This window comes from Peromyscus californicus, unplaced genomic scaffold (genome assembly GCF_007827085.1).
Source record: "Peromyscus californicus insignis strain IS unplaced genomic scaffold, ASM782708v3 Scaffold_21__1_contigs__length_65335640, whole genome shotgun sequence".
Lineage (NCBI taxonomy): Eukaryota > Metazoa > Chordata > Mammalia > Rodentia > Cricetidae > Peromyscus > Peromyscus californicus.
The window spans coordinates 17,695,300-17,721,184 of NW_026294514.1; the positions used below are offsets into that span (position 1 = coordinate 17,695,300).

At 45.5% G+C, this 25,885-nt stretch overlaps 1 protein-coding gene and 1 long non-coding RNA gene across 2 annotated transcripts in view; one reads left to right on the plus strand and one right to left on the minus strand.

Annotated features, from left to right (window-relative positions):
* Nucleotides 1-24,571, minus strand: part of Klf7 (KLF transcription factor 7) — a 92,041-nt gene extending 67,470 nt beyond the window's left edge. The window contains 1 exon segment of the mRNA XM_052749669.1: nt 24,023-24,571. Within this exon segment, the coding sequence (XP_052605629.1) occupies nt 24,023-24,124 (102 nt within the window). The 5' untranslated portion in view covers nt 24,125-24,571.
* Nucleotides 24,572-24,672: 101 nt separating this feature from the next.
* The window catches only part of LOC128117605 (uncharacterized), a 31,570-nt gene continuing 30,357 nt past the window's right edge, over nt 24,673-25,885 (plus strand). The window contains exon 1 of the long non-coding RNA XR_008220846.1: nt 24,673-24,783. This is a non-coding gene — a long non-coding RNA (uncharacterized LOC128117605). The remainder of the gene's footprint in view (nt 24,784-25,885) is intronic.

Consider the following 25,885-nt stretch of genomic DNA (forward strand, 5'->3'; position numbering starts at 1 on the left):
GTTTCTTTACCAAGAAACTAAAGGTGTTCATAAAAATGGACTAGCTATACACAATCCTTTTCAATACCATGAAAATCCTCTGACTGTAGATATAATAAATTTCTTATGGCCAAATCTCACCTGTCTGCAAGAAGCTAGGCACAAAGGAGATGGGATTTACCACTCTGATCCCTCTACATATAAAAGTGCCATGTTTCCAGGGATCTCAATGATAGGCTTGAAACTACAGTGTCTACCTCATCCCATAGACAAAGTCCAACTGGTACACTGTGGCAGATAGTATTATTTCTGTGGATAGCTACCTGGAGGCATTAAATCCTCTTCCTGATAAATCAATAGTTCTCAAATACAAATAGGGACCAGGAAAAATAAGACATATTCGTGACGGAATAAGACAGTGGGGATGGGTAGGGACTGTGGTAAACTGGATTGCACACACCATCTAAAAGAGAGTACATAGTTTCAGCTCACTGGTATCATATGAGAAATGAGGACCCAATGCTGACTTTTTTAAAGAAGCTTCGAATCCAAGAAGGTTATCTGAAATCTCCTCAAAGTTTAAACTAGTAAAAAATTAGAGTGTATGAATAAGCAGATGGCCCACAGGAGTCAAACTGAGGCTTCTATTCCAAAAGAATGGAGAAGAAGAATAAAACCCAGGCATATCTGTGCCATTCTTTCCTGCTGTTGACTTTGGCTCTTAGGGTAGCAACCAACTAGGAAGATTTGAACTGCTCTCCCCCATTTTCTGAGTAAATATACCCTTTGGGAGGAGAGACCCACTGGAAGGAACACGGAACAAGCAGCATTGTGCGCTGAGTTCTGGTTAATGCTCTTGCTCAGAACCCCTGGCTACAATCCCCGTTCTTACAAAGCATCCCAGCACAGGAGTACGAACCACAGAGATGGTACCATGGAACATCAGGCAGGAACCATGACAACACACAGCAGCCTTGAAGCTTTAAACTTTTTCGGGGCTAAGCATGGTGCTCGGTGCAACTGGTAGTTATTTAGTAAAATAAATTTTACATACATAAAAACATTTTCATATTTAACGAAATTATTTAGTTATGAACTAGATGACTGCATTTCAACATCATACATTTTCTGGTATTCTGTATACTTTTACACTTTTTAAGAATAATTTCACACATGTACACTTTGCATACTGACAACTCTAACCTCTCACCCCCACTACCATACCCTTCCTATCCTTCCCCCCTCCCACAAATCTCTCTGTCATGCTCATGTCTATTTGTTTTGTTTTGTGACCCACCAGAATTAACTAGGGTCATCTGTGTCTGAGGGTTTGGAGCTATCTCTTGAAACCTGGTGAGCTCAGCAGAGACAATTAATTCTCCTTCAACTGAATGAACATTTTTAAAGATTTTGATTAGTATAGCCATGTTTATTTCTCACTGCATGTTCTTCTGTGAGGTGCTGAGCGAGACTCCTGATAGGTAGGACTGTTCAATAGGATAGTGACTGAGGAGAAAGAAGGCCTTGGTAGGACAGCAGCCTGTGTCTGTCTGAATTGTGGGTCTTTGAGAGACAGGAACTATATCTTTTACTGCTCTGAAATTAACTCAACACTCACTTCCTGAATTTCTACTTTCTATTGGGCACTGATGGAGGTTTCCGGGGATTCTGTGGCTCACTGCTTCCCTGTAAATTGCCCATGGTATCTTATACTGGTGTTTGCAACATGGTTATGGCAGCCAATGGCCCTTCTCCTGCTCCTGGTCAGCTATCCAGGTCCAGCCAGGACATCTGGCTATGGAGCTGGGGCTGTGTTTGTGGGAAGGTGATCTAGCTTATGTGTAACTAGTACCTGGGATAGATTCATTGCTATGGCAACAGAGAAAAAGGAACCCATGCATTCTTCCTGAAGAGGTCAGTGAAAACGGAGTGACAGAGTCACATTTGAGGTAGACCTTGACGAATGAGAGAGCTTTGGCAGAGTGGGGGACAGAACAATGACCTTCTGGGAAGTACAAGCCACATGAGTGAGGGCCTGGAGGCATCAACGCTACACTGTGTATTTGGGAAAAGATGCCCCATCTAGGGGTTTCTGAGGCGCTTGGAGCATGATCAGGAAGAATGAGACATGTACCAGCAAGGCCCAGCAAAGGCCAAGGGCTTTCAGCTGCAGGCCAGGCTCGTTTGCTCCGGTTTAGCTTTCCCGGGGCACTCACTGAAAGGCCCTGGCCGCGTCTCTAGACAGGTGGTACCACCTCAGGGAAGTGGTATTTCTGAAGCTACGTGTCCTCACAAAGCTTCCTCAGCCATTGCTTTTCCAGATTGGTCCTCCCAGCAAAAAGCACACTCACAATCAACCACAAATTAGAATCAAAACACAGTAAGAAATCAATGCAGACACACCCCCTACCCTCAAACAGCATTTTTAAAAGTTCCTAAATTAGACACAGCCCCCAATGAGCTAAGCAAGTCTCCCCACCAAAAAACTATCAGTGAGCCACTGACCTGTCCATTAGGTTTAACACACACACACACACACACACACACACACACACACACACACACACACACACACACAGTGGAAGAGGGCACGGAAATTAGATAACAATTAAAACTTGTCCCCTACAAAAAGATTTTTCTTACATTGAAACATGTTCCTTCAAAACCCTCAAAAAGGTGTTGTCAAAGATTCGACCAAAGGTTCATGGCCTGAGCATGTTTTTCTCTTTTGTAGCCTCTCGCTGTGGATGTTTTTCTGGCTTTCTAAGCAAAGAGGAAACCTCTCCCATTCCTGTAGTCTGGAGTTTCCGACCCAACTGTGGCAGCCAAGGGCACACACGGCTCCCGGGGGCCCTTCTCCAGATGCAGGTGGCAATCAGGTCTAGCTAGGGCACCTGGTTATGGAGCTAAGGCTCTGTTTGCTCCAGCTTTTATGCTGGTCGCCTAGGAAGGGCTCCTGAGGCAAGGCTCCCTCATTCAGGAATAGCGCTCAGGCATGCCTGAACTTTGAAAATCCAGCTCCAGTCTGCAGCCTCCAGATTGATAACAAAAGCTCCAGGGCTGGAGAGTTGGAAGCAGCTCCTGCATGCTCCAGGTCCAGCCCCCACACGCTCTCCTATGACCGCAGCTGGCAAAATCAATACAGCAGCATTATGGACTCTGCAATATCATGAGAGAGGGCTTCACCACTGCCTCGGTGGATGGAGGGAGGGGCTGGCAGACTCGAGAGAGGATGCCGTCTACCCATCTTAAGCTATCAATGCCAGGGAGGCTGAGGCTCTGAAGGAGGAACAGAGGAACCCAGGGTTCCCTTAAAAATAAATTTCTTCAGGTCCAAGTATTGTCACAGTGCACCAAGAACAGCTACACCAAAGCAAAGTCTAGGCTGTAAAGAGCTAGTACCTGGTAGCTTCCTGGATGCCAAGGAGGGTAAAGTCATGCCAGGGGGCTAAGGCGAAAGTTTGAAGTGTATCACACAAGCATGACATCCATTCATTTACAGTCATACATTCCCACTGTCACTAATTTTCCACTTGGACTTGAGTCACCTTCAAGCACCAAACACTTTCCATTTTGTTTTGTTTTGTTTCCACCAGGACAAAGGGCAGAGGAGATAAGCTAAACCTGCACCCAGATGCTGGCATGGCCATACTTGAGTCACTTCCGCTTTGCCCAGGACTCTCACCCAAGCAGCCACTGTTCCCTCTGTTAGGTCTCATGACCCTATCCAAATGCCTCCATCACCAGATCAAAACCACCATCAAAGCTCCTAATACCAGTGAAATGAAGACTCCTAATTTCCGCCTTCATGTGAAAGTACGTGCTGTCCCAAGCCTCGGTAGTGCTAGAGACTGCCTGCAAACAGCAAACTGTTATTAAAGGTAAACAAAGCGAGTTGTCAGATGCATATTAATCCCCACAGCCTTCCTCCACACAGAGCAAGCAAATGCCTCATTTCTATGAAGTCAGGGCCTCCTTCAGCTTCTTGGCTCTACACAGAAGTCTGAGCATTCCCTACTGTAAACCAGATATTCATTCAGTCTATCTGCTGTTACGGGAGCATTGCTCTCCCCAGAAAGGCCCAAGTAGACTCAGACTCCTGCAGCCTGCTCTCCTTATTAACATCATTCACATCTGTCAACAGAGAACAATGGCATCAAGCTACTCAGGCCTCCAGAAGAACTTCGGGACTAGAAACACTCACCTTAATCTACATTCAGAAACCAACTACCAACAGTGATGACCATGAACCACCTGCTGCTTTTGCATTTATGGGCTTGGTTGGGACTCCTTTTGTTTGACATGATTTACTAAGTCACATAAGGACACCTATTAACGTTTCTTTTTTCTTTATTTCTCCTTCCTCCACAAGGGAAGGATAAAACCCTTTAAACAATACAGTGGTTCAATGCTAAGGACAACACTCGACCCTAGAATGTGGGAGGCTAATTTTTAGAATAACCTCCCTACATCAGACATTAAATCTACTCAAACATTTATCTAAAATGGAGTGATATTTGTATGTAATCTGCAGGCCCCTTTAAATAACATCTAGATTGTTTCTAACACCTTTTACAGTGTACATGCTTTGGAACTAGCTGCCGTACCACACCATGTTATTTAGGGAAAAAAAATATGGAAGAAAAAAAAAAGATGTGTGCACATGTTCCGTTACAGGCATTGTTTTCTACAAAGTTTGGACTCATAGTTGGAATAGACACAAAGGGCCACCATACAGAAAACATGGAGGGTGACAAGATCTTTGTTTAGCAACACACAAACTCCAAGAAAATACAGAGAAAGGGAATTGTACAACCTAAGGAGACTCCAAATAATGAAACGCAGGTGCTCGAGAGTTATTGCAAGAATTATCAAGTATCTGTTCCATTTTAGAGTCTTTCTGAGTAGTAACTATAAAAATCTGGGGAAAGTTCTGGAAGACCAGTTTTAGAAAGATGGGTAGGAAAATTCCTTGGCTCTGTCAGATGTGTCTCTGAACACCATTCCCTCTTGGCAGCCCATTCCTTTCCACCCGTCCCCGTGACACCTCACTCCGCCATATTTCTGTTCTTCTCTTCTTCTTCCACTTCTACACACTAAGCTCTGTGGGAGCAGGGACCAGGCCCCTTTGGTTCGCTACAGCATCCTCGACACACAGCGCGGAGCTTACCTCTATCATGGAAGAAAGAGAAGGAAGAGTAGGAGGAGGGAGGGAAGAGAACAAAAAGGAAGTGGAAGGCTGAGTTAGAGCGAGCTGTAGACGAAGGAAGTGGAAGGCTGAGTTAGAGCGAGCTGTAGACTACGCAATCCCCCCTGTCTTGTCCCGCATCCACCCAATGAATGAGCAGGGTCATTCTCACGTGTCCACCCACTGTTGGAAGATGAGGGACTCTTCTAGCAAGGCCTGTTGACTTCGGGACTAGGCGTAACCGCTCTGATGTAAAGTGACAATGAGCAGGCAAGTAGCAGGTGGGTAAGTAACAGGCTAGGAAGCGGGGTTCTTGTCTCCTCGCTGCTCTGTTTACACTACCTGCCCACTGAGGCTCCTGGCAAAGAGTCCTTTCATTTCCCTCCATTTCGTCTTTCAGGCAAAGTTACTCCCTAAACCACTCCCTTTAACTGGCTCCATTCTGCCCCTCTCTCAAATACTAAGAGGAAATATTCCCTCCAGCCCTGCCCCTGAGCAAGGCCAGTGTCTGTGGGCACTGCTTTCTACTCCCCTTCTCTCCCCCAATGCCCCTTGCTTTCCTGAACCTTTCCCTTCACAGCCCCTGGAAAGCTCTTGTCTTCTTCTAGTCTCCATTCTCTTACGGGAGGCCTTTCCCTTCTCGATGGTTCCATGAGACCTTCACTGACATAAGGAAAGTCTTTCAATGTACCCTGGGAAGCTTTTACTCCCTTCATTCACGGCTGCCCAAAAGCAATGAAAAACGAAAAAGGAAGTAAGTCAATGCGTGGCTCACCTGTCATCTCCCGGCCCGCCCTCTACCTCTTCCCGGAGCGCTGTCTTCTACCCTATTCTACCCCTGGCATGGGCCTAGACACGGTGGCTTCACCCACTGAAGCCCAAAGCAGGACAGGGACCATGATCTACATCTGCCCACTGGTGGCTCAACCCAGGGCAGGAAGTGGTTAGTGATAAGGAGCGGGATTGAGAGTGGACCTGCTGGGTCTCTATGCAGCTTCGTCAACAACAAAGCTGGTATCTCTGACTTCCACCTGTCTGGCTCCTGAAGTCTACTCCATGAAGTCTATAGGAAGAGGACAGGTCCATTTACTGCCCTTGCTGAAAAAGCAGCAGTTGCTATTACAGGGCTCTCTTAATGGTCCAAATCACTCAACCGAGTAAGACTCTTGCTATCATTTAAGCTAATGTGTAAGACTTAAACACACACACACACACACACACACACACACACACACACACACACACACGAGCACAGGTTGGTCCTGTCACCCCATTACTAGACTGCTCTTTAAAAACTTAAAAAAGTAATGACTCCCACAGGAAGGTCAAAAGTATTTGAACAGAGCAGAAAGTTATAAAAAGCCAATGCTTCCCTTTCCTGGGATCCTCTTACATCTTGTCCCTTCCCCCAAACTGTCAGTAAGGGTTCTCCTATGTTTTAGATTGAAATTTTATGTACATCAGCATCCACAAGAGACAGTTTTATTACTTGTTCTTTTCTTGTTTATAGAAGAAAAGTGATTGGCTTTTTGGTTTTCCATTTTAGCAGCTGATAGGGGCAGAGGCTAGGGCAGAGCCCCGCCCCCCTCCCCTCAGCCTACAGCCCTTATTTCTCATAGAGACATGGCTTTCCTAGGCATTTCTCCTGCCTCACCCACACTGCTAAGAAATGCCTCAAAATAAAACCGCCTTAGGATGGATGTGTGGGTCTCATTGGAGGAAGCTGGGAAAGGACACATAGGTCTCTTTGTACTCTTTTTTGCAACTTCTCATGAGTCTATAATTATTCCAAAATAAAAAGTCTTCCAAAGTGAAGTGGGTCCATGCTTTAAGGGGAGAGGCACAGTGAAGGCCCTAATGTAGGAGAGAGGGGACCTACTTAAGGAGAGCAAAGATTTTGAATACAAACATCACCACCCCTGGCCTGGCTATTTCTATGGTTCCTGGGCCAACATCAGCTAGTTTCTGAACTATTTTAGGACATATTTGATCTTTTTTTAAGAACAAAACTGTTTTCAAATGAAGTTCACTGTCATAGTTATGAGCTCGGAATGTTGCTACTTGATATGAAATATTTAACGTTTTTTTAATAGTTGAGCCTTTTTAATCCTCAAAAAAATCAAAGTTACACCTTGAATATACACAAATATTTAAGTTTATAGAGAAAGGTACAGCTCTCCAGATGAAAAGTCTATTCAACTCATATCTCAAGCATTTTATGGCCACACTTCCCTGAAGATCATATTGGTAGCACAATCCTAGCAGCATGCTCAAATGTTCTGTTACACTCCTGACCCCAGAATAAACTGTTCCTGTGGCAAACTGAGCCAAAGGTATGCCCCAACAAATCCCTACAGAAGTGGGTCAGGAGGCTGAGGACTATCCCTGCCCAATTTCACCTCTTCTTCTTCACGGAAATCTAGAGCCTGGACCAACGGGAGCTGTGAGCTTCAGAGACCCCACTGGACTCTACCCGAAGTCTGTCTACTCAAGCAGACAGACCAAGAAAGCAAGCTAGCCAAGTACAGAGCCCTAAGTGGGACATCGATATCAACCCCCGGCCCCAGACTCAGGGAATATCACGGGGAGGGAGAAGAAAGCCTGTGAGAGCTGGAGGGTGGGGAGGAATGTTCCGAAATGCTGTCTCCCGGACATAGCAGGACTGCAGTCCTCGCACACACAGCAGCTGTGGTGATCTGCTCAAGATCAAGCTAGTCAGCATTAGAGCACGGAGGAGGGAAGTGTTTACCAGACACCCCAACCCAAGCTGAGGAGCTATTGGCAATTGACGGCAGGGAGAGTCAGTTTTCTTCTGGGGTATGGCCCCTGGCAGGTTGTCTTTGCTCCTGTGTGTGGTCCCACATGCATGTACACGCAGGCAGCACAAACTGAACTCACTGAGTTACTGTGGGGGGGTGGGGTGAGCAATAGGACATGAAAGTGGGAAGGGTTATTGGGGGGGGGGGAGACCTGAGAGGAAGTAAACTGGTCAAGATACAAAATGGACAAAAAAATTCATTAAAAAGATTATTAAGAATTGGTGGGCTTTCTTGTCTGTGGTATTAAATGATTTCTGAAGAGAAAAAAGAAAAGTAAACCATGCTAAAAACAACACCCCACTCAGAGACATCACTCTCTCCATGAGCACTATCATTAGTTAGGTTCTTTGGGGTACCAGACTAACATGATAAAAGGGGGGTCCCCAAGGCACACCTCACACCTGCCCGGGCCTGCCCTTCTAGAAAATCTGTAAACTACCCAAGAAGTCACGGACAACCCCTTCCATAGCTCTGTCCACTGCAGATACGGCACTCTTGATACGTCACTGGTGACAGGAAGATAGGAAGTCTCACAGACAGAGACCCAGAAGTGACCTCACGTCCCAGTGCTTGGGGACACAGACTGAGAATGTCCTTAGTAACTGACACTTGACTCCCAAAGCCCTGTCAGCATGAGACCTGTCCTGAACAGCAGAAAGACATGAGCATCATCAGTGAAAACTTCATGGGGGGTTGGCAGCCCAGTCAATATGGACGCAGCATCCTTCCCTACCTGCAGTTAGTTACTCCATCCAAGGTCAATGTGACGCGTCTAATAGAAAGCTTCTCCTCCCTTCCTACCTTTAGCTACTCCCACCAAGGTCATCTCTTGACTGAGACAAGAGGCCACATCACATACCACCACATTCGGCACTGTGCCTTACTTCTAGGGTAGTAGAAACTTAAAAGATTTCCAAGGAAACCAGCCTCTGAGGTCCCAGTAAGTCCAGGACTTCCTATCCAGGTAAGTCCCCATCTTCCCATCACGGAACAGCATGTGATAGTACAGTGTTAATGAGTCACTTAGCCACACAGATCCACTTTCAGAAACAAAGCTCTCACTTCCACCCCCAAACCCAGCCTTTCTTCCCGTACACTACTTCTACCAGACAAAACTGTCACACGCGTGCGCAGACACACATAACTGCTTTTTAAATATGTCAACATATTTTAATGATTAAAAATGTGGTTTAGAGATCAACAAGAAACATTAGTTCAAAGCTTGAAACCAAAGCCTCCCCTACCACAGCCCAGACAACAGTAGTATAGGCTGCCATATGATGGTATACAAAGTGCTCACATCCATGTGTCATTGGATTACTGCAATCTTGTTATTACAATGCCCGCGCTACAGATGGCAAAACAAGAGCTGGATGATTTGTTTTGGTTTATCCTTACAACAAGACTGAATTCCTCATATTTTCCACGTCACCACCACTTCGGTCTCATCTGCCATCACACATTTCTAACAAATCAGCAAACCTGCCTGTAGCCTCATTCCTCACGAAAGCTGCACATGTTTTAAAAGCTTTATTAAAAATGTCCATTAATGTGGGACAATCATAAAACGAAAACAACTATCATGAACTTTTAACCGAATGTCTGCCAGCCAGATGCCCTGGATCTCTTACCCGTTTTCTTCATTTAAAATAGTAACAATAGTATTAGTAATATAATCAAAAGAAAGGAAAGAGGGAACATGGTTGGGAAGGATGGAGAGGTTAAAGGCAGGAGCTGTTCCAACGTTTTGCTTGCATTAGGAGGACAAGAGAAAGCTGAAAGGGAATTAAGCTGTCTCCCAAGGTGATTCCGTGTTATTTAGCACCCCACTCACAAAACCCCTCGGAGCGCAACACCCCCTCCCCTAAGCACTGGCCTAAGTAAGCCATGCTGAATTTGCACCCGGATTGAGCTAACATGCAAATGTGTTTACATTACTGCAAAGGGGGCTCACAATTCTTGAGAGACCAATCCCGGCTCGGACTTAATGACCCCTAGAGCTCAAGCAGGATATTTGCAAATTGAGGGGGAGAAGAAGAGATGCCTATGAAATGTACAGAGCTCCGGAAGTTCTAATCTTTAAAAAAGCTGGGTTTCATGGCACAAAGGCTGGAGGAAAAAGTCAACAGGCGCATCTTGGGTAGAACAAACGGTCTGCATTCTGGTTCTGTTTTGCAGGCACCTTTCATGCCCATATCTGGTCCGTCTCTATTCCTTTTTTCTTCTTTCTTTTTTCTTTCCTTGCTAGAAATATTTTTTGAAACAATTTAATAGTAGTTCCTTCTCACAGTAATAGAAATGGCACTTGGATTTGACAGAGGGAGAGAGAAAGAGAGAGATTGAGACTGACCTTGAATCACCACTTAGCAATCAGGCATTTAGAAAAGAAAAAATAAATAATTAGAGATTGGATAAAAGAAAGGGGAACACTTCATATTGAGTCAGTCAAAGGAAGTGCTTTAGAGGGGGTAAAAATGACCCTGAAAAAAAAAATCCCATCTGGGCAACAAAGGTGACACCCTTAGTCATATAAGGAATCACAACACAAAAGACTAATTCCTTTAAGCACCCCTGATGTAGAGCAGCATCCTGAAAGCACTAACAAGTGAAGGCCAAGTGCCTCGCTAGCAATTTCTGAATGCCAAGGGAAGGAAGAGTGCAAAGCACTTGAGTCTCGGAAAGTACTTTATTATAATACCGGGACTTTTCACACAAAGAGCATCACTTCTTGAAGTCGCCCAAAGTCAGCCTACACACACACACAACACACACACACACACACACACACACACACACACACACACACACACACACACACAGCAGCTAAAGCAGAATTCTGTACATGTTGCTACATCAGGGTTTTGACAAAAACATTTTTTTTTGTTAATGAGCAACTAATGTCCGGTGGGGGAAAAAAAGGATTTTGAGTTTTAATTTGATTTAATAAATTCCATGTAATTTTAATTTTCGGTATAAATAGCACTAAAGGGGTTGAGGAGTTTTGGGGTTTTGTTTCGTTTTGCGGCTTTTTTTTTAAATTCTATTTTACTCGTACTTAGAACAAGAAGAGGCTACAGAGCTCAGGAAACTCAGAGTCAGTTTCCTTCCAAGTTGGAAAATGTTGCGGATACCAATAAAGAATGAACGCTGGAGCAACTGTTCAGCCCGGGCGGGGGAGGGGCAAGACAGATGGTCCTTTCCACCCCAGATTTCCATGATCTACAACAGAACCTGGGTGACCAGGAAAAAGTGAGATGCAATTTGGAAATTGCCTTATAAAATAGAATCAGCCCCAAAGAAAGACATTCAACAAGATGGGAGAGATTGAAACAGAAATTAAAATGGATTCTGAGTAAATGCTCAAAAGCCACACAGCTTGAAAGGGTGACGGAGAATGTCACCAAACAGGAGCTGCTGGGAGGTGAAGGGGCCCAAGAGTGTTGCTAGTCTGGGGGTCAAACTCAAATCCATGCTGATCACAAACGTTGGGGGATGGGAACATCCGAGACAAGGTTAATTAAAGAGGATGCCGTCCCGTCCCAAAACATCTAAGGTGTAAAGAAGACTGAAACATGCATGCTAGCCAAATGAGACACAGCTTCAAGACAGTGTAGTCTCAGTTTCCTGTCTATCTGACAATCTAGCTCCTGTCTCTACCTCCACAGTAAACATTAGGAAACTGAAGAGGAAAAAGAAGTCCATCTTCCAAGGAGAAACACAGAAGAAAAAGTGTACATGGCAGAGCCAAAGTCTGGGACTGTGTTACACATGGATGCGAAGTTCAGCAGAAAATAAAATAAATGGCATTGGGGGAAAGTCCTCTTCTGGTTTGTGCATACTGAGTTCAAATGATAAGCTGTTTCAAGAACAAATTAAATTATACTCTAGTTAAATGAGTTACTGAGAATGGGGATGAGATGAGGGGAAATTTGTGCTAAAGAAGAAAAGAAAAATAACTTTAGTGGTCAGGTCTGGCGTTAAATTAAAAATACCCCTCAAAACCAACCCCCCCCACCCAAATACCAAAAAACCAAAACCAAAACAAACAACAAAAAAACCTCTGTGAAATCTATAGCTAAGGTGGCCCTGGATATGATATGGCAAAGGAAGCCCATGATTTCCACTGTACAGATAGGAAAATGAAATTCACACATTAGCTAATTCATTGTTTATCTACTATAAAATGCAAGATTTAATGTCTATGGCTCCCAGTTCCTTGCAGCTACTATGAAAGGCAAAGCACCCCCCCTGCGCCCCCCAAAAACAGGTTTTTCCATTTGTGGGTATTAGTTAATTAACCTTAAGGAAATGAAGAAGCTTAAATATATTTTGAAAGTCTAAATCTAAGTGAACACAGCATCTTGAGTTCTATGCAGTGGTTTGACGTCTTCCCAGGACAGCCCATGAAGTAGAGAGAGGGATGGAAGGGAAGTCAGCTGGAAGGGATGCTAGTAGGGGGGAGTGAGGATGCCTTCAGGGAGCTGACCACCTTCAGTGGTCAATGGAACTTTCCTAGTCTCTAGGAAAACAAGACATGCAAAATCTACTGAAGGAAGGAAAGCAGTCTACACACCAGGCCGGCTTCTGTAAAATAAACTTCTCTGTAGGTGCTGAACCAAACCTTAAATTCCAAGATATAATAAAGATTATAATAAATAATAAAGAGTTTTATAGCAGTATATGCGCAGCTTTGCCCCCTCCCCGAGAGAAAGCTCCCAACATGAACAACCCAATCAAATGATTGCTTTTCAGAGGCCTATTCACAAACACCTCACTTTATCACAGAAAGAATATTTCTCGTGTCTGTGAGTGCTTCCATTACGTCTTATTTGAAGGAGGAAAATGAAATAAAATTCCTATCCGAGATATTTATAGATCTCATAAAACCTGATTTGTTCTCATAAGCTGCTGTAAGCTCAGTCATCAGGTAAGCTGAAAATGGGAATGTGGTAACTAGCGCTGTATTATGTTATATGTGCCTAATTCTGGCGCCAAGGAGAAGGGGGAGGGGAGAACCCACACAGGAAAAACTTGGAAGTAAGTGATACATAAGATGGGTGCAAAAGAAAGGAGAAAGGCTGGATATCTGCATGAACAAGCCAAGAACAAGCCAAGAACATCCCAAGGTTGTCACCTTGGGTCCAATTTCTGGGGCTAATGCATTCCTTTTCCCAGTTCTAAGTACTAGGGGCATTTGCTAAGTGACTGCTACACGCCCTATGCTGGGTCACAGAGCCAACTCTTAGGAACCAATAACTCCACTCTAGATGAGGAATAGGAGTTGGCAGCGACCTTCTTGAGGTTCTAGCTGCACTTTCATGTAATTTGTGTAGGACAAAACACTAGAACTTTGTGAAGCACCTGGAACATGCAGAGAGAAAAAAAACCAAGGTTCAAAAATCAAGATGTACCTGTTGATCCACAGACCAGTGACAGGTCAACTGGTACCAAGCCATATCTTTGACTTGTGCCATCATGTCTCCTACCAAACTAAGAGTCAGTATTCACATAAAAACTGGAAGCATTGGTTTGGATTCTGCCAAGCCACTTTCCTGGCATGTGATTTTAGGCAAGCCACTGGATGTTACCACAATGACTCCATCTGTAAAGTGGGACAAGCAGACTATGTGCTTCACATGGCTGTGGAGAAGATAGAATTAAATGATACATACAATATACTCAAAGGAGATAATCTTTATTTAGGAAGTTTCTGATATATATTAGGTATTATTTTGATGCTTTTTATGATAAGAATAGTGACCAGATACAAGGAGGAAAGACACAAGTATATCTACCACTACTTTTGCAACCTGTTTACTTCGAAGCCATGGTAAGATAACTTGCTTAATCATCTCCACCTCAACTTTCTCACCTCTGAGTAGGAAATTCTGTAATATTTCCCTGCTTCCTAGTTACAGAACCAATGTGTCAACGGCAAGCGGCCATGAGCCCCTCAGAAATTTTAAATTCAATATCTGTTTGTTCAGATGCTCATCAGCAAATGTGAACTCTTTATCATGGAACAAATCATCTCCTGGTCATTATTAAAGAAGTAAGAATCTCGAGTCACAGGGGAAGACTTACAGTTAATGGCTAACAACTTTTGAATGCGAAATTCTATGTGACTCAAGTCAGACATTGAGCAGGATATCCTATGGATCACAAGAGAACTGTTACACCCTCCTCATGGAAGACCTCCAATGCACAGGAGGAGCTGTGCCCCAAGAGCAGGAACTATGGTCTGGTCTCCAGATGAACAAAACACAAAGGCTCAAAAGTCAGGGGTAGGTCTATCTATTTCCACTCCTTTGTAGATTGAGAAAATCTGCTGCCTCTCCAAAAATAAGCCCAAGACTAAGACCATTCAATTGAATTCTGCTCATTTGGCCTTGGAAGGTGAATGTGAGTGGGGTCAAGAGCAGGTGGGCATTCCCTCACAGGGCAATTGCTCCATGGCTAATTGCCATTTTCACAGCTGGGTTGAGCTTTCCAAAAAGCATCCTTCAACTCAGAGCCCTAAGCTTCTCCTGGAGGTCTCTCTTGCCAACCAGACCCCTTCAAAGACAGTTTATAGATAAAAGGACAAAGCTACAGGAGATACAATTCTGCAAACATCACAGTTTGAGAAAGAGGCATTTCTAAGGCTTCTTTGTGAATATCACCACATGCCCAGTCATTACCTCAGGAGCCAAGCCTTCCATGGATCCGGAGGCTGCCTCTTTGCCCAAATGTCCTCAGCAGTAATTTTTCTGCAGTTTATTTTTGTTCCTCTTACTAGAAGGATGGCTCCTTTGAATTTTTTTTCTCATAAAACAGAGTCTACTTTCAAACAGTGTGGTCAGTAAGAAAAATGGAGAAGTGGTCCCTGGTGCCCATCTGTACCATCTGACAGGCGTACATGCACACATATCTTCCTTTAAAACCACGGAGCAGGCTGAGCTAAGTGGAGAACCCTGACTGCCGACCTAAAAGGGAAAAATGATCTGAAATGTCACTTAACTGGATACTAATGCCCAACACCTCAAAGCTTCCAGAAATGGAATTTGACCTGGTTAAGCAAATCTGGGGTGGGTCATAGGAAATGTGAGCCAGACAGAACTGCCTTAGACATACCAAGTTTGGGAAAACAAAATAAGAAGGGTGGAACAACCCTTGGGCAGCTACTCCTAACAAAAACTCAACAAAGCTGGATGAGGACTACTGAACAGCTCCGTTCTGCTTTGTTGGAAACATCTGGCAATCTCATATTCAAATTATACAAGGAATAAAAGGTTCTAATGTAAGGACTAGGCCCTTGTGACTGCAAGTGACCCTCTGTATATCAGTGGTTCAAATCTGAGGCTATCTATTACTGGAGCTATCTAGCAGGCTGACGAATGTAGAGGTCTGACTGAGGCCCTCCCGATGGGACACTGTTTACTTGGTCTGTGTGACTGAGAACCGCTGTTAAAAACTTACATCTTAGCCGGGCGGTGGTGGCGCACGCCTTTAATCCCAGCACTCGGGAGGCAGAGCCAGGCGGATCTCTGTGAGTTCGAGGCCAGCCTGGGCTACCAAGTGAGTTCCAGGAAAAGGCGCAAAGCTACACAGAGAAACCCTGTCTCGAAAAACCAAAAAAAAAACAAAAAACAAAAAAACTTACATCTTGAATCACAGCCACAGCAAGTATCCAAGTAACTATGGAACCTCTACTGGATTCACTAAAACCTAGCAGGTTAAACACCAAAGGGTAACTAACAAACTCATCATTAAGGCAACAACTCTGTTTTAAGTAATATAACCTACGTAGAAAATAGTCCTAAGAAGAAAAGATCACAAGGAAAGAAAGAGCTGAACACAAATTTGTAAAAAAAAAAAAAAAAAAAAAAAAAGTATAGCAGTTACTATTGACTAAGGACAAGGGAGATGGATGGGTGGTTTCTTTCATCTGAAAGTTAAAGGATACAGAATTTAGACAGAGAATTGTGGAGGGGAAAGAAGTAGAAATGAGGTAAAAGGAGGGGGAAAAAACCCTAAATTTAAAAACCAAGCAAAGGCAGATAAAGCCACTCACCTCATTTGATGGCATTTGCTACTCCTAAGAGCAAGGGGAGTTTGCTAATGCTATATGGGCCTGGTCTTGGAACAACTTGACACTTACAAGTCTTAGACCTATCCTGTGTGTAATCTGGAGGGACTAGAAGCTTGAAAGCCAACCACAGCAGGTAGCTGAGGTACAAAGACAATTCCAGAGCAGGGACAGAAGGGGCCGAAAGTTGAAGGCCAGCACTAACACACCAAAGCCAACTCAACAGGAGATTTAACACTAATTTTATATATCGACTCCTAGGACTTTTCAGTCGAGAACTTTTAGAGTATACAGAAAGGAGTGGAAGATGGCTGGTGATTCGAAGCTAGACCATGAGAAGGGTTGCCATATTCACAAAAGGAACAGACAAGATGGGAGAAGAAAGGTCAGAGCTTTGGCAATCAATGGTGAATAACCTAAAAACCCTTGTAGAACTCTAATTCAAACACAAATACTAGAGAACAGAACAGAACATAGCTCTGAGAAAATAAGGAAGACTCTGACTATGGGGCGGGGGTGGGAGGATTAGATATTTCAGCTTCTAAGCTCTCAGAAGGCAAACGAGAACCATGAGGTGAGCTCCAAGAGAGAATTTCTCCCATTAGAACTAGCAGGGAGGGTGAAGGGGTAGACAGGCAAAAAGAGGATCCTGGCCCTGGAGTGAGATAACAGCTGTACAAATGTCCAGAGTCCACTTGTGAGACTGAATTTCTTCCTACTTTACTAGAAAGCACAGTACCTTTTGTTTAATGTCAGACAACGTTCCAGCCCCACATCTGTCCAAATTTCCAGACAACCGAAAACACTTCAGAAAAGATTGTCATGAACTGGGCCATGAGCACGTGATTCTTTTACGTAGTCCCTTGGCTGGCAAAGTGCCACGGGGCCATTTCACAGTTGCTGCTTTCTCCGTCAACCCCAGGTCTGTCTTTTATCCGGCCTCTGAGGACCTGTATCTGAATGACCCTCCCCACCAATTTGTTACTCGTTAAATGATAACACTTTTTTTTTTTTTTTTTTTTTTGGTTTTTCGAGACAGGGTTTCTCTGTGTAGCTTTGCGCCTTTCCTGGAACTCACTTGGTAGTCCAGATGATAACACTTTTTTATAAGAATGCCATTATTACTGTGAGGCTCCTGCCTCTCCTACACACAAAAAAAGATCCTATTTTTTTTATTTTTAAAAATCACTATAGATTATTGAGAGTGGAAGAAGGATTAAGCTAAACAAATTTTCCCTAAAATATTCTATAGTTTGTTCTAGGGCTGAGGCAATGCCTCTGTGTGTGTGTGTGTGTGCGCGCGCGTGCGCGCGCGCTTTCGAGTGCACATGCGCGTTTTGTTTTCTTTTGTTTTTGTTCCAGTTTCCAAGGTAAAGGAAGATGTTTCTTGTGTCTCTTTGGAATGGTAGGATAAGAAATGAGTTGAGCCGGGCGGTGGTGGCGCACGCCTTTAATCCCAGCACTCGGGAGGCAGAGCCAGGCGGATCTCTGTGAGTTCGAGGCCAGCCTGGACTACCAAGTGAGTCCCAGGAAAGGCGCAAAGCTACACAGAGAAACCCTGTCTCGAAAAACCAAAAAAAAAAAAAAGAAATGAGTTGAAGTATATTCATAAGCAGTTATTTGAAACGTACCCAAGTGTCTGAGTGCTGGGCTCTGGAGTCATCAGGGCTAACATGAACCTGAAGAACTCAATGCCTCCTTTGGCTTCAACAATCTACAATGATTCAAGTCCAGTACTTCAGAGTTGAGCAAACCAGAAGCCCTTTCAAGATTTGAAATGATAAGGTTTTTTTTTTTAAGGTTCTTAGCTTCGTTACAAGCTAGAGGCCAGACTTTCAAGATGACCCTCAGGAAATGTTAATGAATCCATATTCAGAAATAGATATTGCACGTGGCTCTACATTAATTATTTTAATTACGTCAAGTCATTTCCGAATGACACACACATGGACGCCATTTCCTGGACATTACGAACATGTGAAGTCACACTGTTGTTCACCGGCCCCCAGCATGCCCTGAGCTAAAGGCTTGCCCACAATAGAGCTGAGCAAATCTCAAGCCTAGCTTAAATAAACAAGTCCATGGGTGAAAAGAGACAGGTACCGACCAGTGTTCAAAAACGGCACTGAGGAGTTCATTTTTACAATGGCGACCTTTTCTGCATTATTTAATGTTAAACATGTTCCATTCTGGGGTGAAGCTGCTGTGGAGCAGAATCTGCTTCCTATTCAACTTTGCATGACTCAAATACAACAGCCTGCTTAAATAAGGTCTTATGAAATGAAATATTTACCATGGAATAGGTTTAATAGAGCCTGATGTAGAGTATTTTATTAAAAGCAAAATCCCACACAGGATCACTGGGTCTATCGCCAGCTCAACCAGGAGCGGTTTTCCCCTGGAATGGGAGGTCACGTGCATCTCAAGCAGGTGGACAATTGGGACTCATTTCCCCAAGGTGGCTTCTGATTCTGCTGTAGCAGGCACACAAAGGATATGGCAGAAAGAGTTCCTATAATGGAAAGTGGGACAAACAGACTGCAGACTACCAGACCAAGCTTTTAGGCTCACACCAAACGACAAGCCAGGGTCTTTGGCCCAAGGCAGTAGAAATGACTACGCTGCAAAGTAAAGGTAACTGAAGAGCAGGGTCAGGAAAGACTACTCGGGTACACATCTTACAAATGGCAGTATTTTATTTGGGGGACTCCTAAATGAGATTTAATAAGGATGTTTTCTCATGAGGATGTTCTAAAATGGGCATATAATGTAGGGAAAGGAGTAGTATTTTCCAGCTTGCCAGTGTTATATATCACATTAATGATTAAGTATCGTTAGTAGCTGTAGAGTTCTGGTTCCTTTCTTGGTAGAGTTGGCTAACACACTTAGTTGATTCAGGAGAACAAAGAGATTGGTAGGACACCAAGTCTCTGCCCTCTCCATCCTGGTGTGGTTCATGTTAAATTGGGGAGCTGTCCTAAACTTTCAGGAAATTCCAACTCCAACCCCAGCAAGTGAACTAGCATCAGGGAGGCATTGTATACATTCACCAATAACAGGTCCAGTGAAGGTGACTCCAGATAGAAACATCTACCAACTAACTGATCCAATATCAGAGCAGGCATCCTACCACCATGAGCTAGCTGGGACTGGACAAAGTAAGCTTGTAGTGCTTATACCCTAACAGCTAAAATAAGGGGAATTCTTTGAAGGGAGAATTTGAAGAGTCACAGAGAATGGCTATTAAAAGCTCCATTCCGACCCTCTCTAAACTATCCCCATTTAAGTGGGGAAGCAAATTAGCCTCAATAGGCATTTCTATCTAGCAGGGGGCTGGGAGAGAAGAGCCACATTGGAACACTTAAGGTCTCCAATATGCCCATCCATAAATCATCTCAGGGCAAAGCTGTCACTCCGTATCTTCTACTTTGCCTTTTAAATGGATGGGACCCCAGCATCCCTCTCCCCTCACGGTGGTGAGCAAGGGTTTGAGATACATGGAGAACAAAGAATGGTTAAGTTCCTTTTCCCCTACTGAGGACAGGTGTAGTAGCAATATCTGCATTGACAGCGTGGCTTACTTTAAAATACCAAATTGCAAACAGGTAGACTGAATGATTATGTGCGTGAGTCCCTAAACCCACACGAAGATGTGTCTATTAAAAGAACATAAAAATGAATCTATTACAGAAAGGCTAAGTGTGTGATTGATGGCATTCACATGTGCTCTCATTTTTAAAGCCACATGTATTTAGTGACTACATCTTTATAAAGAAAGTCTTCAGAATCAGGGCAGTTCTGATTTTTTTTTTCTCTACCAAGACACTGTTTCAAATAAAGAAATAGATTTACAATAACTGACGAACACACAAATCACATTAAAAAAAAAAAAAAGCCAGCTATTTTATCCTTTCAACGTGGTTACCAAGGCTCCTTTGTGTCTACAAATTTCTCAGGGTGGTGCTGTTGCCAAGAAATTCTAATTCACGATAAGGTTTTCTGCAAATCGGGACAGTGGCAAACCTGTGGATGGTCAGATCCTGCAGTTTGCTTTGTCTTGCTGTTTGAAAGAGCACCTGGCTGCCCAGGCCTGTGCGAGGCAAGATCACACAGCGGCAACGTGGCTCACAGACCAAATCCCAGCTCCCTCCGGTACCATGAGGCTGTTCTTGGAAGGCAACCATTTCTGTAGGTTTTCCCCCTAGAGATGTCTCCTACCAAAAGCCCTCATAAAAAGTGTTTCAGGACGCCTGAAACCAAGATGAAATTGCAGAGTTATGGGGACACTTTAGTCCTTACAGAAGCCAAGTATGCCATTAGTTTAAAACAATGAGGGAATGGAGGAGGAGGGAAGAATGTTCTATGATTTATTTATTTGTTTCCAGTAGCAGTGGAAAATTTTCTCCAAGCAAAAGGGAGGCCTGAAATTGACCCCATTTGCCAATTATGAATCAGCATTAACAATGAGCATAATTCCATAAGAGTTTTCAAGTAAACATGCCATGTTTCTCAATGACATGTAGCAAAGTTAAGTGCAAAGAATACTCCTTGTGATTACTTGGACTGTCCTCATGAAACAGCATGCCGGGAATAAAGAATCTATAAAAATTCTAAGTCCCTGCAGAGTCTGGAAGAAAATGGAAGGTGTCATATGAAATGCTTATTTTCTGAGTCAGCAGCCAGTTCAAAGAGTCCGACTCCTCTCGTGACTTTACGAATGTACCCCACTTTACCATCAAATGGTACCCTAAAACCTACTCTAGCATCCGTCCTAGCCTGGACTGTTTTCAACTTTTGTTCAAACAGCTTTTGAAATATTTCCTGCAAGTTTTCAGAGAGCTGAAGGCTGGTAGCCTTCAGAGGTATGTCAGCTGAATCCCATAAAATAACAGAGCACAGAAGCATGGTGCGATTTACAGTTACATGACAGGCAGAAATGATCTTACTGGGGCCAGTGTTTCAGCACACAGTTAGGGTCCAGAGATGCAGAGCTGTTCGGCTGGAATGTCCACCTGGGTTTTTAATTACACCAACAACAATTTGGGGAGTCGGAACGCTGGTTGAATATCACTGCCTAAGAATCCATGTCAAAGTGACAGAAGATAGTCCTATCTGTCACAATCAATGTCTTTGTCACAGGCTCAATGACACAGGAAACTATCCCATAGCCTAAGTTCGAAGCAAAGTCGACAAATAGCCCCTCCTCAATTTGCCGATGTGCAGATAGATGTTCTTGGGTTTATCATCCAAAACCATTCTCTAGAAACCAAATTAGATTATCAGGAGCTCCATTTTCCCCCAGCACGTCCCCGAGGCCAGGTATATTACTCACTTTAAGAACAACATCTAATAATAATTCCTCATTTGACCTCTAAAATCTGATTACCCCACAGCATCATCGGGACACTTCCTCCTGCCTGGGGTTTTTGTAGCAACCTTCTTGAGCTGTTTTGAGCAAAGGAGTCTCAAAATTTCACCATCTGGTTAATTGTGAACTAACAGTTGCATAAAACCACCACTACACCACTACCCCTCAGACTCAGAAGCAAGGGGGTATGGGGAAGGGGAGGAAGGAAGAGATAAAGGCTAAAGGTTTTGTCATCAGCATGAACTCAGGTCCTGGTTACCTTTATACAGAGCAGCTGTGCAGAGTCCCAAGCAGAGAACTCCTGGCTGTGGTACCTTGTTTACAAGTGTTTGCCCACAAGTTATGTTTCCATGTGGACTTGGAGAAGGGTTTTAAGATGGCAGTTGGAGACAGTTGAGGCAAGGAATAAGAAAGAGGACGGGAAGTGAGAATTCCTTTGCCGGGTGATTAAAAAAAAAAAAAAAAAAACAAAACTAAGCTAGAGGTTTCTAGAAGGGGGAGGAGGGAGGGGAGGGGGAGGAAGGGGAGAGGAAGAGCAGAGCTGGCTTCTGAAGAAACAATAGATCTAATACATCCCCTAATTGTCAAGCCAATGATGTTTCCTTGAAGCTGTACCTTCTGGATTCTCTAGGCCGATCTAGAAAAGCAGGTTTCCTCTAAAGAGCCCACCCCACCCCCCACCCCAGGAGCAGGCTTTACTACCTTGAAAACTTGAACCAAAACAAAGTTGTGTGATTCATCTGCAGGGAACGTTGTAACAAATAAAGCCAACTTTCTTCCCTCCAACACTAAACAGTCACAAACAAGGGCTGCCTGGGGCAGGCTGACTAAATCAACAGATTCCCTTCCCTAACCAGTCTAGACGGTTGTTAATATGCAACTGATTCCACACCAATGGGCTGACAGTGTGAAAAGAAGGCTGTTTGGAAAATGAAATTCTGGCAACGTTTTGGCTTACTCCACACAAGCAAAATAAAAAGGAAGAAAGGGGATGTAGTGAGATCCTTCCTGAGACCTAGTCTTGTTAGGAAAGGATGCGTTCAAGAAATGATGTGTCCACGGTGGCTGTGTGTTTCGCAAAGGACAGCATCCGCCACCGTCTTCCGACTGGAATGCGAGCCCTGCACAGACACAGGCCGCCAATACCTGGAGGAAAACTCACAGCTTCTAGCCAAACAAGAGCAACTAGTAACAATGACACGGTCTGAAGAGCCAGGGAGCGAGAGCTTTGCCACTGGCTCCCTATACCATGAGCTAAACATCTCTTCCTAAAACAGCAACTGTGACACCCCAGCCTCAAGCTGGCAAATCCTGCTTTGGATCCTGGCAGGGGAAACTCAGCCGTTCATTAGCCTTAACAAGCTGCTGTCACTGAGCAGAGAAGTTACAGGAGCAGCCGCACACCAAGGATGGCACACGGTCCTCCCCAAGGGCAAGTGGTTTTTCTCCTGGATGGACTGTACAAGTCCACACTCCTGGCGTTCAAATCCGGACGGTCTTCCTGGACTTTCCACCGGTGCACACCGTAGTAGAGTTTTTAAACACCCATCCTGTCCCCTCTCCCCAGCTGCCCCGCCCCCACGACCACCATCTTTCCTGCAGAATGTCCCTTCAGCAGCTCCTAATCGCTGCTGGAAAAACCACCGTTTCCGCAGCAGACCCAGCACTTTCCACTGACCAGCACTTTTTTTTTTTTTTAATTCCACTTCACAAAGCCCAATGAACTTGTCCCCAGTCAGGCTTCAACCTCCCTTCGATGCCAAGCCAACTTGGCACCAGTACCCTTCAGCATCCTAGGAGTTTCTTAACTAGTCCTCTAAGACAGAGTCAGAAGCAGGGAAGCACACACCACCCCTTTGTCCAAGGTAGTGCTAACCTGAGAGGCACCTCAAACAAAAAAAGAAAAACAAGGACACAGTATTGGCTGCTCTTTCTGGAGGCGTTAGCTGGGGAACCTACAATGTAAATGCATTGTCAGCCTAAGACAGATACATCTTCCCATCTTCCTTGTACATATACTTAAGCCAGGAAGCATCTTTTGTCACCTGGCTTCTCTTCCTACATACAGCTCACCTTCCAATCTAAAAAATCAAGCTCCTGTTCTTTATTGACACTCGCTAAAAAACTGGGGAAAACACTCCGTCCACCCCCTCCCCCTCGCAACTGACGGTCCTCAGCACCAGTTGAAATAGATGAACCCGATTAAGTACCAAAAAGGTCAGAACTCCTGAATTTAGGAACGTGGCATCCTGTCAACCATTGCTCAACTACCTTCCCACCCGGCTCCTCTAAACCCCAGAAGTTCGCCAGCAGGTCTCTGCTGGGGGACAGTGAGCCCGACAACGTGTGCGCAAGGATGTGTGTTGGTGACAGAAACGCAGGCAGCTAGGACCGGTTCAGCTCAGCACACTAAGGGGCTTGGGGTGGGTGGAGAGGTAAGCGCATATGATTGTTTCAGAAAACATTTTAAACAACACACAGACAAAAAAATAAGTAAGAATATAAGAAAAAATAAAAATTCAACTCAAAGCCCACACCAACGCAGCCCCTGCGTCTCCGCCGCCGCAACACGATTTACACAAGTAATTTAAATCATTCACCTGCTGCCAGGTCTCCTCCAGGGATGGCAAAGCTGAGAAGTAGCCGGTGTCGTGGACAAGTTGTAGCTCCTGGAATATACTATAACTAGCCAACACGTCCATGCTGCTGCTGCCGGGCAAAACCGGAGGAGAAACCCTCCCCCGAGCTCAGCTGGGTCTGTTTGTTTGTCAGTCTGTCTGGCTCACCCCCCAAGAAGGCAGACATCCAGTGGCCCTTTTGTTTTGTTTTGTTTCAGTCAACTAAAAAAAGGAGAGAAAAAAAAAAATCAATGCAGGAGAGAGAGAGAGGAGGTGAGAGAGGAGCGAGTGAGTGGGGTGGATGGAGAGAGGGATCCAGCGTGTACAGTGCAGATGACTGCCAGGAAAAGGGGACTTCACGGGAGTAACAATTCCCTTCCAGGGCTCTAATCACTCCAGCTCGTGGATCAGGCAGGGGGACGCAAACTCACTGACACGAAGCTGCCATCTATATCTGCAGCGCTGTTCGCTCCTAATGCAATCTTTGCTCTTTATTTTGGGAGGTTGCATTTTTTTTTCTCGCGATCGCTTCTCTCCCTCCCCCCCCCCCCCACCCCTTCCCTTCCCTTCCCTCCCCACCCCCCACCCCATCCTCGCTAGTTTGTAGTCCCCCCGCCCCCCCCTCTCTTGTCTCCTCCTCCTGCTCTTCCCCCCTCCCCAAACTCCCTCCCTCCACGCGGCTCTGCGCGCAGCCGTGGGATCTCGGAGGAGGGCGTCCATTAGGCCGCGTGTGACCATGTAAGGTAAACAGGGGGCTCATGAAGTCACTGAGGACCAATGCGGCACTCGGAACGGGCCCTGGGGCGGGGCCTGGCCCCGACGGCGGCCTCCGATTGGCGCGCTGCGGATCTCCCTGCTGCCTTACAAGGCGGTGCGAGGCAAGCTATTTTTAGAGGGCTATATAAGGGGGCTGAGGCGGCCGCCGGGCGGCCGGGGAGCTCGAGCGCGCCGGGGAGGGCCGCTGCGACACTAGCGCTGGCTCCCGGGACGCCGGAGCGACCCGGCTCGGGCTGCGCGCTGGCCTCCGACCCTCGCTGCGGGGCTCTCCCGAGCCGCCGCTGCCCGGACCCCGTGCGGATCCGAGGGGAACGGGTCGCCGCGGTGGCCGATCGGGAGGTGCGATCCCCGGTGCTGGGTTGGGATGCCTCCTGCGGGAGCAGCCGGTTGAGCGGCGGCGCAGCCGTCGGGGGCAAGAGGCTCTTGGCACTCGGCCTGCCCCCTCTGCCAAGCATGGGGAAGGAGGGCAGCGAGGGAGAGGCCAAGCTCAGGACAGCGTCACCTACCCAAAAGTAAACCCCAAAAAGCCCCTTCCGAATTCCCCATAGGGTGCAGAAATGCAGCGCCAGAAGAGGAAGTGCCTCACAATGGCAGAGAACAAAGGCGAGCTGCTCCGAGACGCGGCCTGCGCCCGCCCCCGACGCCGCACGCTGTCCCCGCCCCGGCCCGCGCGTCTCCGTGCGCGCCGCCGATCGCCGATCGCCTACCGCCCTCCGGTTCCTCTGACCCGAACCATAGACCTAGCTTGGGAACTGGTGCCCAGCATCCTTGAGTGTGCGTGAAAGAGAATAGAGGGAGCCTGGGTAGAATGAGGGTGCAGGTTGGAGCGGGAAGCTAGCTAGCGGATCCTTACACCAGGTTTATCCAGTAGCTTCCTGGGGTCGTGCAGACAGAGCTGGGATGGTGCAGGGCTCTAGAGATGTCGAGATGCTGCAAACTCTGAGATGGAAACCTGCGCAGTCCACGTGGTTAAGAGTTGCCCAGCTGCTTGACCTTAAATGGCTAGTGTTGTGCAAGCTTATCCAAAATACACCGAAAGCTGGACTACTTTCGGAATGACTGCAGAAT